General features: G+C 46.7%; 1 protein-coding gene across 1 annotated transcript in view; it reads left to right on the top strand.

Moving 5' to 3' along the window:
- The window catches only part of LOC144774124 (extracellular calcium-sensing receptor-like), an 80,614-nt gene that overhangs the window by 17,733 nt on the left and 45,463 nt on the right, over nt 1–17,418 (top strand). The window contains exon 4 of the mRNA XM_078659148.1: nt 8,383–8,601. Coding sequence (XP_078515274.1) covers nt 8,383–8,601 — 219 coding nt within the window. The remainder of the gene's footprint in view (nt 1–8,382; nt 8,602–17,418) is intronic.

Below are 17,418 nucleotides of genomic sequence, written 5' to 3' on the forward strand. Positions count from 1 at the left end.
CTAGGTGTGAGGCTGGATTGTAAGAATTCACAAGTTGTTTAGCCTTCAGTAGCTCACGAGGAGATTCACTGATCGGAAGTAGCTCTCACTATAGAAAACTTTGGAGATCCCTGAACTAAATTTCTAGCAGAGACAACTCTAGTAACATACTTGTAAGAAAACAGATTTTTTGCAGGTTCCCCCACCTTTTGCCTCCATTTATACTTTAAGTCTCTGTTTGTCAACTCTGAAAGTGCACTGGTACCTGCTAACCAGGGCCAAGTGTCAATGCTGTCTACCTTAAATATGATGGATGAGAACTGGTAATCTCAATTAGCAAGGATTTTAACTCTTTTATAAGTACCTAGTAAGTGATCCCAGCATTACCCAGGGCATGGGAGTTAAAAGAGACCCAATAGCTTGCAGCAGTGATTGTTCCACCCTGAGTGACCCAAGTAAAGAGATGACAGCAGGTTTACCATTGTGGATTACAGGAGCCATTTAAACTGATCCATAACAAGTTTGCCCTCAACATGAGTGGCAAGGCCACAGCAGATTGAAATATAGTAAATGTTTGGTGTTAGAAATTGGGGTCTCTAGTTGGCAAGGGTTTGCACCTTTGTCCAAATAGGTACCCTTCTTCCTAGTCAGGATAAGGGAGTTACACTCCTAAAATAACCCCTGCTCACCCCCTTAGTAGCTTGGCATGAGGAGTCAGGCTTATCTTAGAGGCAGTGTGTAAAGCATTTGCAAATAACCAACAGTAATACAGGGTAAGCACTACAAAAGGACACCACACCAGTTTAGAAAAATAACCAATATTTTTATATACTTAAGAAAAGACCAAGGTTCTTTGATGTCGATAGCTCTGTCCGGGGCTATCACGGAGTTGTGAGCAAACAAATCCCAACAGTTTTGCCTGACCGCGGCGTTGCAGGCCAGCTACAGTGTCGGGAAGATCTGCCCACATGTCGTGGTGCGAGCAGCACTTGGTGGCGACGTTAACAAGCATCGTCGGTGAGACCATGGGCGCGGTGTGGTGTTGTGGCTGTATCCTCTATCGTGCCTTTAGGACACTGACTTAGCAACGACGTCGTATACGGCATCGAGCTTGAAGTCTTTGCTGTTCCTGAGACTTCTTGAACAGTGGGCAAGCTCTACCTCAAGCCCTTGGAGAAACTCACAAGAGTAGATTTCAGAAAGTTCAGTCCAGTTCTTTCACTACCCAAAACCGAAGCAGCCACTGCAGGCCAACACAGCAAAGCACACAGCAAAGTGGTAGTTCCTCCTCACAGCTTCTCCAGCCCTTCCTCTTGGCAGTCTTCTTGATCCAAAAGAGTTCTGAAAACTTTGCGTCTGGGTCCCAATATTTATACTAGCAAATCCTTTGTCCTCTGAAGGCAGAGGGCCCTGTACCTAGTTCAAGACAGTTCTGGGTGCATTCTGCCTGTGTGCACCTTCTTCCTTTGTCAGCGTGGGCCAGGATCCTCAGACGCTCCACAGGAGGTGGAGCCAGCATTGTGGAAGGCAGGCACCACCCTATTCAGACCCAGGTGATACTCCTCCCACCCACCCATCTACATGCAGATAGGTCTATTCAGCCCTGTGCTGACTCACACTGTCTCCTGGAGTCTCCTCAGCCCATGTCACTCACAAACCAGACAGACACTGCACAAGCTAGCAGAGGCAGGCTGGATGGTTAGTTAAGAAAATACCTACTCTCTAAAGGTGGTATTTTCAAACACAGAATGTTAAAACCAACGACACTAAAATAAATATTTTATCATTCTGAGTTCAGGCATACCAAACTCGAGTTTCTTCCATGTTCCCTGGGATTACAGGATGTTATAATCAAACTGCCCATTCTGACCACAGGGAACAGGTAGCCTTGCAATAGTGAAAAACGAAGTAGGCTGCTATTCACAATCAGGACATGCCACCCACACCAGGGCATGTCCTACCTTTCACATACACGGCACCTTGCCCACAGGGGTACGTTTGGCCTACCTTAGGGGTGACTAACATATAGAAAAGGGAAGGTTTAGGGACTGTCAAGTGGGTGCACTTGCCAAGTCGACATGGCAGCCCCAGGCTGCACACAGGCTCTGCAATGGCAGGCCAGAGTTACACTTTATGGGCTGATTGCGTGGGTGGCACAATACAGTGCTGCAGCCCACCAACAGCATTTGATGTATGTCCCTGGCACTCACAGTGCACTTTACTAAGGACTGACACATAAATCAAATAGGCCAATCATGGAAATACCAATCCATAACACATTTTAAACAGAGAGCATATGCACTTTAGCACTGATCAGCAGTGGTAAACTGCCCAGAGTCCTAAAACCAACAACAGCAGGTCAGGAAAAATAGGAGGAAAAAGCAAATAGTTTAGGGATAACCCTGCAAAAAGGGCCATCTCCAACATGTTTGATTAGATTTTGATTTGATTTGATTTGTGGTTGGGTAAAGCGCGCATATGCCCTTGGGCGTCTTGGCGCTGCTGAAGAAGACATGGTATCCTGAGGACCTAGTGAGAGCTGGTTTATCGGGGATTGAACAGCCATGTTTTTACTGATTTCATAAATGACATCAGAGAGGTGCTGTTTCTGATAGCGAGGGGGAGTCGATTCCAGTCTTTAGCAGCATGCAGTAGAAAGCTTCTGCCCCCCCATCTAGTTTGTTTGAACCTAGGAACTGGTATTAGTTTTGCCTGGCTCGACCGTAGTTCTCTTGTGGGAACGTATGGCTTGAGGTGAGTTCTGAGGAACAGAGGTCCCGAACCCTGGAGCGCCTTATATGTTAGGCATAATGATTTAAACCTAATTAATTTTGCCAAGGGAAACCAATGTAGAGTGTCAAGATGGTGCGATATATGCTCTGATCTCTGGATATTTAGGATTAGTCGTGCTGCTGATTTCTGCAGGCATTGTAATTTGGTCAGGTGTTGGGCCTGCATCCCGGCATATAATGCATTCCCGTAATCGAGTCTTGACAAGGCTAAGGTGCTCACCACAGTTTTACGGGAATCCAAAGGGATGTATGGCACTAATTTCCTGATCATTTTTAGAATAAACCACATAGTGGATACTAATTTGCTGGTTTGGGCATCAAAAGTGAGTCTGTTATCTAACAAGATGCCTAGATTTTTAACTTTGGTCACCGGTGACGGACAGCTGCCCATATCCGCAGGCCAGCAGTCTGGTGACCAAATTCCTGCATTTGTTCCTAATAACATAACCTCACTTTTGTCCCCGTTCGATTTTAAGCAATTTTGCTCCATCCACAGGCTGACCTGCTTCATGCAGTTTTTGAATTTGTCCGCGGTGTCTGAGCTATCATCTTTGATTGAAACAACAATTTGTGTGTTATCTGCGTATGACACGGGCAGGAATCCACATGCCCTGATGATTCCAGCTAGTGGTGCTACATACAGGTTAAAAAGCGCTGGGCTCAGTGATGACCCATGCGGAACCCCACATGGTGAGTTGAAGGGTTTAGATTTTATCTCTCCAAGTTCCACTGTGAAGGTTCTATTGTCCAGAAATGATGCCAGCAATTTTCGTGCATCTTGATGGACTCCTGCTGATGCTAGTCGGTCCAGGAGCATATCGTGGTTCACCCTATCGAAGGCTGTCGAGAGGTCTAATAAGATCAAGGCGGCCTTCCCCCCGGCGTCCAATACGCTCCTGAGCTCTTCCACCGCCATCAGCAAGGCTGTTTCAGTTCCGTGTCCCTCACGGAAACCGTACTGGGAAGGGTCAAGGATGTCTGTTTCAGCAATAAATTGGGCAAGCTGTTTGTTCAAAAGTTTCTCAATTACCTTGGCACCAAAGGGGATCCTAGCTATTGGGCTGTAGTTTCCAGGTTCTTCTGGGTCCATGTTGTTTTTTTTTTTAACAGGGGTAGGACTGATGTTAGTTTCCAGAGGGCGGGATAGGTACCTGAATTCACTATGTGGCCCATAAGCCCAACCATTTGCTCACTGAGCAACTCTGGGAAGAGATGAAATATTTTCGGTGGACATGGGTCCGAATATGCCCCTGATTTAGTTGTCATGACTATCTGGTGAACCTGTTCCCCCTCAGGGAGGCAGAATTTGAAAGAAGGTCTAGATGTTCTGCTGGGATCCGAATCCTCAGTTTGGTCCCTTTTATCTGGGGTGGGGATCTGTGGATTGGTCGCATTAAAGGATTCATAGACCCGGGTCACTTTGTCGATAAAAAAAAATCCGTACTGCCTGGCATATTCGTGTTCGCTTTTACTTTGGATCATTTTTTTACCGTGGAAAATAGTTCTCGACTGGAATTTTTTGCCTCCTCTATTTTCAAAATAAAGTACTGGCCATATATGTGCAAACCTATATGTTCATATAGTAGTCTTGTTTCATTAAGGGAAAATATAATGGTCTCCCTGAAAAGTGTCATGTTTGGTATCAAACTACTTGGTTTTTCAAATTCAACTTTTTTCCAAATTCAGATTTAATGTGGTATGCACCCAGTTGGCTACTTTAGAGGTTGTATAAGTAAACAAGAGGGAGGGAGAGAGAAAGTGGATTCGGTCTCTCCTGGCAGTTTACACAAACAAAATGGAATCCACTCAAGGGGTGGGGGTTGTCCCTACTGTGGTGGGGAGCACACCGTGTTGTTTAAATACCCCTCACACACCAACAGGCCCCTTGGTGTCATGCTTCATCATTGGGGTCTTCGCACCCTTCTACGAGGTGCGGCGTGCTACGACTATGGGTGAGTGCTGTGGCACTGTGAGCATGGGAGTCAGGTCTGGGGATTCCTTTTGAACTTAGGGCATCTACTGAAACAATAGCAAAGTGACTGGTCGAGGGCTTCTTGGTTCTTCTCGGGTAGAAACAGTGCAACTCACAATGCTAGTTTCAACCTCCTTAGGTCTTATCAGTGAGGTATAGCTTAAGTCCTATGGCACAGTGAGCATAGGATCCATGTCTGGGAATACATGTCACGCTTAACAACAATGTGATGGAACACATGCTTCAATTGATCTCAATCAATGGCGATTTATCTGGCTCACATTGTAAACTATCTGTTTCCTGGCTATCTAGGCGGAGGCTCTCCTTTTATTTTTCAATACTTCTAATTGGATTTTCAAGCATTGACTGTACAGTTTTAATTGCAGGGGGTAATAGTAACAAGATAACATACATACCAACAGGTCAAGGCTTCCTATATACCAGCCGGTGCCATACCCCGTGAATACATTACCAATAGCTTGAGGCTACTTTGGCTATAGTAACCATCAACAGTGTAGTTATAATGACATTCTGAGCAAAATGATAGCCACTTGCAGCAGAGATCCTCCTTGTGAAAATCAGTCTTAACTCTGCTCTAATAGGAACAATCAAGTCTCTAATGTATACAGACCAGTGAGGAGTCTGTGAGGGGATAGGTACCCTTGAGCAGTACATCTGTGTTAGAAATGGGGATTTCCGGTTAGCTAAGGCTTGCGCCAAAACCAGGCAGAAACCACCACTCTAGTCAGGGCAAGGAAGTTACACGCCAAAGATAGTCCCTGCTCACCCCCTTGGTAGCTTGGCACAAGCAGTCGGGCTTATCCCGGAGGCGATGTGTAAAGCGTGTGTGCACGCACCCAGCAACAACACCCAAGGCCCACCACAAAGGAAACTCCACACAAGGTTATATATAAAAATAGCCTTTGTATTATACCAAACACATTAGATAATAAACACACAATTTACACTGTGCCACTGGCACGGGCAAAATTTACAGGGGATTATATACACGGGACAGGGCCACGTGGGCCACTGTCAGGAATAAGCACTTGGCAGAACTAGCACTTCATAGAAATAGCACTGTGTAGGGATAGAACTTAGAACATAGGATAATTGTAGCATAAAATAGCACTTGTAGAACACAACAAGTAACTACTGGAAAAAGTTAGGTACACTCTACCAACCCTAACCACCTTAGGCATATATCACGCAGGGACACAACCTCACTAGTATAACTATACTAGGCAAACAACCTCCTAGGCAGGAAAAACACATGTAGAGGTACAGGCATAAAGGCATTGCATATAATGTATAAGTCACATTAGGCAAGTAATCACACATTTGCGCAGAAAATCATGTATCTGACCCCAGGCCAACTTGGCCTCTCAGGGGCTCACAGGCCCAATGTCCAGAATGTCTGGGCTGGCTGCGCGGGCAGCCAAAGAAGAATGCGCAACAGTTCTCAGGGCCTAAACGTAGCAGCTGCCCACTAAGTGCTGGGCAGCTGTGGAACTGAGCCTGGCACAATCATGCCTCCTGGCTCTCCTGTGGGGCTCAACGACACAACAGTGCCCAAGAATCACATGGGAGCCTTGCAGGCTCCAAGAACTGGGCCCTCATGAGCCTCGTGGCTCTAAACAACAATGCCACCACACTGAGGGAGTGGCCTGCTGCCAACCGGGGCCGCTCTACCCTCCAAAATCCCCCGGAATTGTTGGAGCCTCGTAGGCTCTGGCTGAAATATTGCCCTCGGGATGTAGGAGCCTCTCTGACTCGAAATACAAATGCCCCCGCACGTTGGAGCCTCTCGAGCTCTGAATCAGCAACTGCCCCACGTTGGAGCCACGGGGCTCAGAAGTACAAAAATGCCCCTTGACGTAGGAGCGGCCCGCTATCCAGTGGGGCCGCTCAAGGAACCAGTTAGAACAACCCCGAGACCCTTCCTTACCGGTCTGCACCTGGGCATGGGCTGCTCGGGGGAGTCCTCCTCATCGGGCTCCTCTGGCGGCCGGTACACGGTGGCGGGGCTCTCATCGGGATTCCTTCTCTGGGTTGGGGTGGGGGCAGGAATGGCAATGTGCCTCACACCCCCCCTCCCGCAGGAACAGGCAGCAGGCTTCTCCTTCGGGCAGCGCAGGGCTCTCTTCAAACACCGTAGCCCCGCCTGCACCTTCAGCCATTCTCTTCTCCTCGCGCCACGGCTGCGGTGGCGGGGCTTCCGGCCTCTTCTCCACTGCACAGGAGCGTGGGGTGGGCTCTCGTCCGCTTCCTGTCTTCTGCGTGGAAGCACTTCAGGGTCGTCGCAGGCAGCGCGGCGGCCCGGGGGGGTGGGGAGCGGCTCGCGGTGGAAATCCGGTGTAGGCTCCTGAGAAATAAATAATAAAAAGGGGTGGGCACCCGTATTAAAGTATAAACAGCACCCAAAGATGCAGGGTGGGCACCTGCGCATGGGGGATAATTAAAATATACAACCAGCGGACAAAATGCAGCAATTGGTGCACAGTCCAGGGCTACTAGGGGAAGGAGAAGTGCTTCTCAGGAACATAAACCCCTCCCCAGGATGCAAAATAAAGCGCTCCCAGGTGCTAGGGGAAGCAAAGTCACCAGTCCAGGCAAAGTCCTTAGGAAGGCAGGGGGGGCAAAGGCTGGGCCCAGGGGCCGGCTCACAGGGCCCTCCAGGCAGGGAGGCGGTCCTCCTGGCGCCCAGCAGCAGCAGCAGGCTAGGATCAGAAGGAAGAACATTTTTCATGGGGTCACAGCCCCTTCTTATACACAGAAATCCTTTGTCTCAGGCTGCAGGGTTAAGGAAAAACCAGATGCAACTGGTTTTGGAGCACTCTGTTGTACTCAGCCCCTCTCCCCATTCACAGGACAGGCTAGTGACATCAGTCGCACCACAGGGGGCACAGCCGACATTGTGTAGGGAAAGCCCAGCCCTAGTCAGGTCCCAGGTGCACTCCTCCCACCCATCTGGCTGTCAATCTCTCTATTCACCACCGGGGCAGACCCATCCTGACTCCTGGAGCCAGGCTCACCAGCCAGCTCCAGCCAATCACAAGCCAGACAGTCACTTCACATTTATTACACAGACATGCCAACTTCTAGAAGTGGCACTTCCACACTAGACACCTTAATGTCGCACACCTCAACGCGGAGAATTCAGTCTCACGAGTTCGCACATACCAAACTCTACCCTGCACTCCCCACGATCAGGAACTACCATGGACACTCACATTCCCACATGCATTCCTATGGGAGGGCAGGCCAATCTCACCACATGCACGGACTTTACACTGGGACACAGTGTTAAAGTGCGCAGAAGCCAAAAATAACTATCACCAGGTCACATATCAAAGCAAAAAGTTTAGGGGTGAACCGGCCAAAAGGGCCAAGTCCAACAAACAAAAAACTTTCTTAACATCAGTAAATGGCTACTGTGCTGTAAAAGAAGCATCCCTTTAGTGGGGTGAATGTTTAACTCTCCACTGCAGCATCTGCTGGCTTAGCAATATTTACAATAGTTAGTAAATACTGAGGTTGTTAATTAGATTTTATCCGATATTTGTTAAATTAATGTTAATTGTCCTTCTTGTGTTAATATGTTCTCCTTTTGCCTGTCTCTGTGTTTTGATCTCTTAGGTCCTTCACTACGTGAAAAGGATGAATTTATCATTAAAAATCGGGGCTCAAATATCTTTTGATGAAAATGGTGATGCGCCAAGTGCTTATGACATTGTAAATGTACAGATATTTAACTATGAGGAGATTCAACTCGTCAACGTGGGCAACTTTGACTCCCAACAAGACACGCATATCAATATCAATAATAGTGCCATATTATGGGGTGAAAACACCCAGGTGAGTATGATATCTGACACAGTGATATACGGCTTTGGGTAGCATACGTGGTCATATAGATGACCGACAGTGCTGAAGTACCGCTTGAAAGGACTCAACAGGTAGAGCATGGGCGGTCATAGTCTCCACACTCAGGCCCTTGCCACAGCTAGTGGTCATAACTATGAAATTATTGTTATAAGGATCACATTGAGTTATTGCTTATTAAAAGAGAACACACTTTTGGAAAAAGCTATTAAATTAAAATCCATTGTTGAATGGGACACACTATCCAACTATCATCCAGTGTCCAGTCTATGCTTGCTGAGCAAAACAATGGAGAAATGCATTATATGCCGATCTCTTGCCGCTCCATCAGTCTGGATTCCGAGCAGGCTGTAGAAAGGAATGGCCATGCTCTTGAATCCTTGATGGGGGTTATCCTCTCTCCTCATTCTTTTTGATCTGACAGCTGCACTCAGTAGTAGAGCCCATGATCGCCTCCTCTCGCTCATGCAAGACTGCATGAAAATCAAGGGGGTGGTTCTGGACCTGTTAGCCTAATTTCTCTCAATTGATCACAAGCAGTGAGGATTGGATCCAATACATTGCATCCCATCACAAGTGTCTGTGGGTTCCACAAGGCTCAATCTTAGCCCCTGCACTCTTCAATCAGTATATGGATACCTTGAGGGAACCTTGTGGAGGGACAGGTGTCTCCATTCTTCAGTATGCGGACTACACACACATCAATTTCAAAATCTCTTCACTGTTTGACACCTTTATTTAGATTATTTCTCAAACTCAGCATTTATTTCTCCTCTCACCTAAAAATAAAAACACATTTCACCTGGTTCTTGCCAAGGAACTTCATAATTTATTGCCTTCACTTTGCTCCCTGGTTAAATTCCTTGATTTCGCCTGACTGAGATTTCTTGCATGAATTTATTTATTTATAAAAACAGCTAATTTATAAATTATACATTAATGTATAAATGTAATGACTACTAAATAGATATTCCCCAGGCAAAGCATTACTGTCCAACAGCACAACATGCAGTAACTGGAATTTACAGGGAAGTGTAGCAGGATTTCCTATTTTAGTAAGCAATACTCAATCCCTCTTCCTTAGGACAGAAGTTTAAGGTGCAGAATCTGTGGTCAGTAGCATCCATCAGTAGAAAAGCTTACATTCCTTTTGAAACAATAGTCCTGATAGATACCACTGTGGCGTCACTTTTTGTGAGGTACCAGCTGTGTAAAAAATGCGCTTTGCTGCGCCATATTTACAAAGTGACGCATCTAGGTAGATGCGTCACTTTGTAAACCCCTGCGCCACATTATACCTGCGCCAGATATAATGTATGCAAGGGGGTGTTCCCATGTAAGAAAGGATCATAGAAGTGACGCAGTGAAATCTACCAGATTTCACTGCGTCACTTCTAGGACGCGAATGCGTCAACATTTTACTCCTGCCTCACAGCAGGCGTAAGACTGACGCAGGCCCTTTCACATGAAAGGACGCAATGCTGGAGTTGCGTCACTTTTGTGACACACTCCAGCAATGAGTCACTTTTGCGCTTACAGATACGTCAGAAATACTGACATATCTGTAACTCCTTGCGACATGATGCGTCATACAGTAAATATGGCGCATCAATCATGTCGCAAGGAGTGCGCAGTGAAAAGTGACGCTTCGCTGTTTTCACAAGCCGAGGTCCCCAAGTGTCTCAGCTTGCTCCCTGTGACCCCTGGCGCTGCCTTTGCCACCACTGTCCTCAGAAGTGGAAACATCAGTGCTAAGAACAGAATGTAATCAGCATCCTCATTAGCACGGTATACTATGTGCACCTTCCATGAGACACAGGATATTTCCTTTTAATTCAGTAAATAGAGTAGAGCAATGCACGCGCTTTTGTGTAAATGAAAGAAGTGAAAAACAGACTCCTTTTTAACCAACTTGTTTCCAAGTTTGATTAGTGTGAATACTTGAAAAAATATATATGTTTGACCACAATCCCCCTCTGTGCTTCTCATTAGTGATATTGCACGACACATGATAATAAGTCAAAATGTATTAACAATTAGGAATAATGAAAGCTAAAAGAATCTTTCAAAATGCATGTAATTAATAAAAATACACTCATATTTTCGCATCTGCATCTCACAGTAATTTACTTAATTCACTGACTAAATCCCCTACACTAACATCCCAGATATTTGTTGTGCCATTCGGTTTTCTTCTACAAATGAGCAATCCAACCTCCAGGGTCAAGGGGTTGAAGAACTTTGTTAGCGTCCTCCTGCATCGGGATAATCAAACCCAGACAACACTAGAAAACACCACCATAACAACTGGTAATCACTTTACTGCATTGACAGATGAAATGAAATGAAAAGAAGATTTCTAAAGCGCGTGGCTACCCGGGGGTGTCCCAGCGCTGGAAAGTGTGCTGGCGGGAACGATGCGGTTAGGGGAACAGCCAGATCTTCAAGAGTCTTCGGAAGGAGAGGAGGTTGGCTTCGCTGCGGATGGAAAGTGGCAGAGAGTTCCAGAGCTTAGGGGCGAGGTAGGAAAAGAGGCAGCCCCCTGTGTGTGCCTTCTTAATTCTGGGTGTGAAGGCTAGGTGGAAAGGTCGGACCGGAGGCTTCTGTTGGCTTTGTAGGGTCTTATCATGTCTTTCAAGATAAGAGGGCCCTTACCATGAAGGATCTTGTGAGAGGGGCACATAGATTTAAAATGAACTCTCTCCTGTATTGGTAGCCAATGGAGCGATCTTAAGGCAGGTTTCGCCGAGCATCGGTGTTTTGTGCCTGTCAGAAGCCTGGCTGCCGAGTTCTGAACGACCTGTAGTTTAGCAATGACGGTTTCGGGAGCGCCAAGATATAGGGCATTGCCATAGTCCAATCTGGATAGAATGAGCCCCTGGATGAGAAGTTTCCTGGAGTCAGGGGGAAGAAGGGGAAGGATTTTGCGGGCTTTACAAAGGAGACCAAAACAGACACCTGCCGTTTTCCTGGCTTGTGTTTTAAACGTGAGGTTGTGGTCGAGCCATATTCCCAGACTTTTTATGTCGTCTTTAGGAGTTGGTGCTTGTCCCATGCAGGATGGCCACATAGTCTCGGGTGAATAGTTTGATTGGTTGCCTAATACCAGGATCTCGTTTTTTTCACTGTTCAGTTTGAGGTGGGAGTGGGCTATCCAGACAGTGATGTCTTTAACCGCATGCGTGCGGGCGGAATTGTAAAGCCCATTATTCATGACGAGCTGGGCTCGTCATGAGCGTGCGAGGAGGCTACCTCATGACGAGCCCAGCTCGTCATGAGCGTCGAAGGGGTTAAGACATGAGCATAGGTTTTGAGGGGAGCGATTGTGATGATTCAGAGATACAATCAACTGGGTATCGTCTGCCTAGGTGATTATTTTGATCCCATGGGGGGTAGCTATTTTCTCCAAGGGGGACATGTAAACTTTAAACAGCGTAGGGCTCAGGGAGGAGCCCTGCGGACCGCCACTGTGCTGCGGAGTAGGTTAGGATTTAATGTTGCCCTCAAGGACTTGAAAAGATATGTCCTGAAGGAAAGATTTAAGCCAGGACAGGGCCATACCGGTGACTCCCACTTCCCTGAGCCGGTGAACCAAGGTGTTATGGTTCACGGTGTCGAAAGCTGCCCTCAGATCCAGGAGGATCACGGCTACGGATCCTCCTGAGTCGAGGATCTTTCTTGCCTCTTCCACGACTGCTACCAGCGCAGTTTCGGTGCTCTGGTGGGGGTGAAAGCCCGTTTGTGAGGCGTGGAGTAGGTTACTGGATTCAAGAAAGGCGGAGAGCTGACGGTTGACAATTTTTTCTGCCACCTTACTGATCCCAGGCAGTAGAGAAATGGGGCGGTAGTTACATAGATCAGTAGGGTCCAGGTGAGTTTTTTTTAGATGTGCCTTTACTATGGACCTCTTCCAGTTAAGGGGGACAGTGCCCTGCGCTAAGGAGGAGTTGATCAGATTTATGATAGGGAGATTGGTGGAGGGTGAGGCTAATTTAAGTATGTTGAGTGGAGCTGGGTCAAGTGGGGAGCCACTTTTGATAGATTGGAGAATGGGAAGAAGAGTATCCTCTGATATTGAGGCAAAATATTCTAGACTGGGGCCTATGTGGGGAGGTGAGGAGGAGGGAGGTTCTGGAGGGGGATTGGAATTGCTGGGTGGAAGGAATCTAAGGATATTTAGAATTTTGTTGGTGAAAAATTCTGCCAGGTCATTACAGCGCTGACTGGAGGGGTCGAGGGGACGAGGGGGGTTAGGGATCTTTAAAAGTTTTGTTACTATACGGAAAGTTTCCCTGGACGAGCTGGTGGAGGATCTGATTTTTTCTTCAAAGAAGGAGGCCTGGGCGGTTTTAAGGGCCGGTTTATAGACTGAAATCGATTGTCGGTATTCTATTTTCTTTGAGGGGGCATATTCTTTTCTCCATGCTCTTTCTGATATTTTACATTGTTTTTTTAGGAGGCGAAGTTCATGGGTGAACCAAGGGGATTTGGTCTTTCTGCTTTGTTTCGAAGCAGCTTTTCTGGGAAGAACTATGTCCAGCGATCCCTCGATCCATGCCGAGAACTTAATATCAGCCACTGATGGATCGGGGTCATATGAGGGGGGGCGAGGTCCAGTTGATGTCTCCGTTCTTCCAGCGACAGCTTCGATCAGGGTCGTTCGAAGGTAGTAGGGGATGTACCAGCTAATGGAACTATAAAGTGATCTGACCAGGGTACGGGTAACGGCTCTGATAGAATTAGTTCCGAGAGAGTAAAAAAAATAGGATCAAGGAGGTGTCCTTTCGTATGCGTGGGTTGACTATTCAAGAGACGAAGCTGGTAAGCTTCGAGGTCGAGTGCTAGTTCGCTCGCCACTTTGTCTTCAGGATTAGTGGTGAGGTCTCCTAAGATTGTGAAGTTGGGTAGGGTGCTTGCCAGAGAGAGGGCGGCTTCCATGAGTGTAGTGCAGAATTGCCCTAGTGCTCCCGGGGGACGGTAAATAAGGAGCCCTGAGAATGACATCAGGGGGGAGAATTGGATGGTGAAAAAGACATTTTCACAGTCTGAAGTGGGGCTCTCGAGAATACGGCAGGTCAGGTGGTTTTTGTAAATGATTGCTATTCCCCCCCCTTGCCATAGGGTCTATCAAGGTGTTGAATCAGGTAGCCAGAGGGCAGAGTCTGAACAACGTCTGAATTGGCATCTGAGGAGAGTCAGGTTTCTGTTAAGAACAGGACTTCAAGGCAGGAGTCCTGTAGGAGAAAGGAGATCTCTACAGCATGTTTAGGCAGGGACATGCATATTGGGAGGCAAGGAGCTGGAAGGGGAAGTCTGTAGGGGCAGTGGGGGCAGTAACTTTGTTGTTTCCCAATGGAGATTGACTGAGCACATTGGGGCTGGGGGGGGCCTGTCTGAGTTGAAGAAGAGTTTCCCTCGAATAGTGTAGGGATGACAGGGCGGTATGGGCAGAGGTTCCTGGGCCTAGGCCCGTTCTGGCACTGACGGGCGCAGACGGGCTTACATTAGGCGAACCATCAGCGTGCCCCCTGCACGCGCCCATTGCGCACACCCGCTACGTGGTCGTTTCATGCTGGTTTATGTACTGCTCCGCCTGCCGCCAAGCCGAGGCGTCTGACATGCCAGGGGGTGTGTCAGGCCAGGTGTATCCGTCCTCCGCCCTCCACTCAAGAAGCGTCAGCTGTGGTGGACCGGGGTTGGAGCACACAAGCCTGGACCAAAGTTAAGAAGCAGGAGGCCAAGTACATTTTGAAAATAGAATTGGTTGCACAGAAGAGTTAAAATAAACACACACACAATCGCGCTGGCAGCAGTCACAAGATTCCGCTGCGCCCTCTCTCCGTGTCTGTTAATTACTGCTCCGCCTGCCACCTTGCGCGCCCACTGCGCACGCCCGCTACGTGGTTGTTTCATGCTGGTTTATGTACTGCTCCGCCTGCCGCCAAGCCGAGGCGTCTGACGTGCCAGGGGGAGTGCCAGGCCGTGTGTGTCCGCCCTCCACTCAAGCAGCGTCAGCTGTGGTGGACCGGGGTCGGAGCACACGAGCTTGGAGCAAAGTTAAGAAGCAGGAGGCCAAGTAAGTTTTTCAAATAGAATTGGTTTCACAGAAGAGTGAAAATAAACACACACACGATCGCATTGGAAGCACTCGCAAGAAGATCTAGAAGCCTGTGATTGACTTACATCAGTGGAGGAAACTTCCAACACAATAATCAGAGGAGCATTTGATGGGAGAGGGACTTTAACCCTATACCCTGAGAGTAAGGACTGTTTGTCAACCATTACATGGAATGTTGCAGGTCTTGACCAAAAACTGACAGACCACAGATGGATCAAGTATATTGCTTCTTTTGACTTCCTCTGCGTTCAAGAAACTTGGGAAATAGGCCATATTGACATAAGCGGTCGCCGTTCATTCTACACTCCGGCTATCAAAATCTGTCCGAGCAAGGAGCGGAATCCTGACGCTTATGAAAAATACACTAAGACTTGAAGTTTTATCTTTCCCTGATGATTCTCCATACTAAAACATATAAGATTTTAAAGGCGCAGGCAGAAGTACTGCATTTGTTATAAATTATTAGAACAGCAACTTTGGTGGGGAGATCTATAAGATTGTAGATGTACTCGAGGGGAAAATGAATAGCTTACTTAACAATCATAAGTGAGTTATGGGTGGGGGACTTTAATGTGCTTAGTTGTCACTTTTATTCAAACATGACATGTGGTCCAACGGACGAGAATGGAGAAGGTACCCCCAATTCTCACTCAATGGCTATGGTGATGCACTTTACAGATTTATCATCACTAGAGATCCCTCTTCTGGGATCATAGGGCAGTTTCAAAAAACCTTTGGTTCTAAAACCAATGGTTCTACCTTTGTCAGTATCTTTAAAAGGTACCTTCAGAGATATTAAAACCAATTTCTCAGGGATTAGTGATCATGCGGACATATCATGCCAATGGTATTGGGAAGGGATTGCTGTCAATCAGACTAAATACATAGCCCCCATTATAGTGAGGAAAGATGGGATTATAATGAAGTGGGAGAATATAAATAAGGAGGAGCTGATCCCCTGGGTTGTAGCAGGCAGGTAAAATGAAATTATGAATTGCCTTAATATACATAGTGAACCAGAGGGAGTGGTAACAGCATTTGCGATAATCCTGCAAGAGGTTAGAAATAACCTAACAACAAATGGCACTGCTCCAAATTAAAAGAGTCTGGGGTGTTTTGACCATAACTGTACAAAATCGCTAGCAATCCTCCACCAAGCCCTTAACGCCTTAACCGCGGCGGTTTTTCCGCCGTGGTGTGGGCGTTCTAACGGATGTGAGGGGCTGCGTCGGCTGTTAGTCGTGAGCAGCACTGGAGAGGGAGTGCTCACGACGGCCGATGGCAGCAGGGAAGGGGTTAAAAAGGACCCAAGAGATGCTTCCGAGGTTACGCTCACCCGACATCAATATAAAACAGCAAAAAAAGAACAGAATGATCATATTAAACAAAGAATCCTGGGAACCATTGCACCATGTCTCTGTCTAAAAGAACTCTAGGGATTCTTGGGCAGTAAATAAATTCCCCATTACTCAAGCCACCCACAGATCCCAATTTGGACAGTCATTTGGATGAGGAATCATGGATGGCTAATTTTTCAAAAATATTTGAAGGGAAGAGCGTGGGATTGTTTTTACTTTAAAAACATATGGTACTAACTACCAATTCCACTCCTACTTTTAACCCAATTGTCATTAAAGACGTCCTCCCCAGGGCGCTAATAATAAGACACTGGGACCAGATGGAACCCCAATACCCAAGCCTGAACTATGGGGCCCAGTTCTTACTAACAATTTCAATGCAATAGCTATTACTGGACCACCAGAGTTATGACAGAAGTCTATTTTAATACACATTTACAAAAAGGCCGATAAATCTGACCCTATGAATTATAGGCCCATTTCGTGATTGGATAGTACTGCAAAACTTATGGGCAGAGTTCTACTTAATAGAGTGGAGGAATGGGCATTTGCAAATAAGGTCCTGATTCTGTCTCAATATGCCTTCAGAAAGGGTAAGGGCACCCAGGACCAATGTTTAAATCTGAGCGTGTGAGTTGCTAAATATACTCAAGTAAAAAAAGGCATGCTCTACCCAGCCTTTATAGACCTATTGGCATCCTTCGATAGTGTTGCCCACTGCCATCTGTGGAGCATTATGAAGGAGATGGACGTTGATGAAGCAATCCTCTCCTTCATCAGACAACTATATTCGAGGACTGCAGCTTGAGTTCTCTGTGGGAATCAGGGAGAGTGTATGAGATGGTTTCCCATCACTAGAGGTGTGTGACAGGGGTGTGTCCTCACTCCTTTTCTGTTTTCCTTATACATGAATGTAGTAGAGGCTTCCCTTATGGTTTCAACCCTGGAAGTTCCATCTAATAATAAAACTCACATACCAATATTTCTCTATGCAGATGATGCAGTTTTAATTGCACGCATGGGTAGAGCACAACAGAACCTAATGGAGTCATATGTCTATTTTATGGCAAAATTGGACCTGAAAACAAATGAGGCTTAGTCCTTTATCCTAGTGAGAGGTCAAAAAGTTAATAAACCCTTGGTTTTCCATATTGCAGGGTGAAAAATCATACGATAGAAGATACCTTCTGGAGAAAAATGGTGGGTCTCCCCTATTGTTTTTATATTGCCATCTTGAACTGGATGGCCCTTAAACATCTCATCAGATAGGCATGGCACTAATCCCTGTGTGTCACTATTTAAGGCTAACAAATA

This window comes from Lissotriton helveticus, chromosome 8 (assembly GCF_964261635.1).
Source record: "Lissotriton helveticus chromosome 8, aLisHel1.1, whole genome shotgun sequence".
NCBI lineage: Eukaryota > Metazoa > Chordata > Amphibia > Caudata > Salamandridae > Lissotriton > Lissotriton helveticus.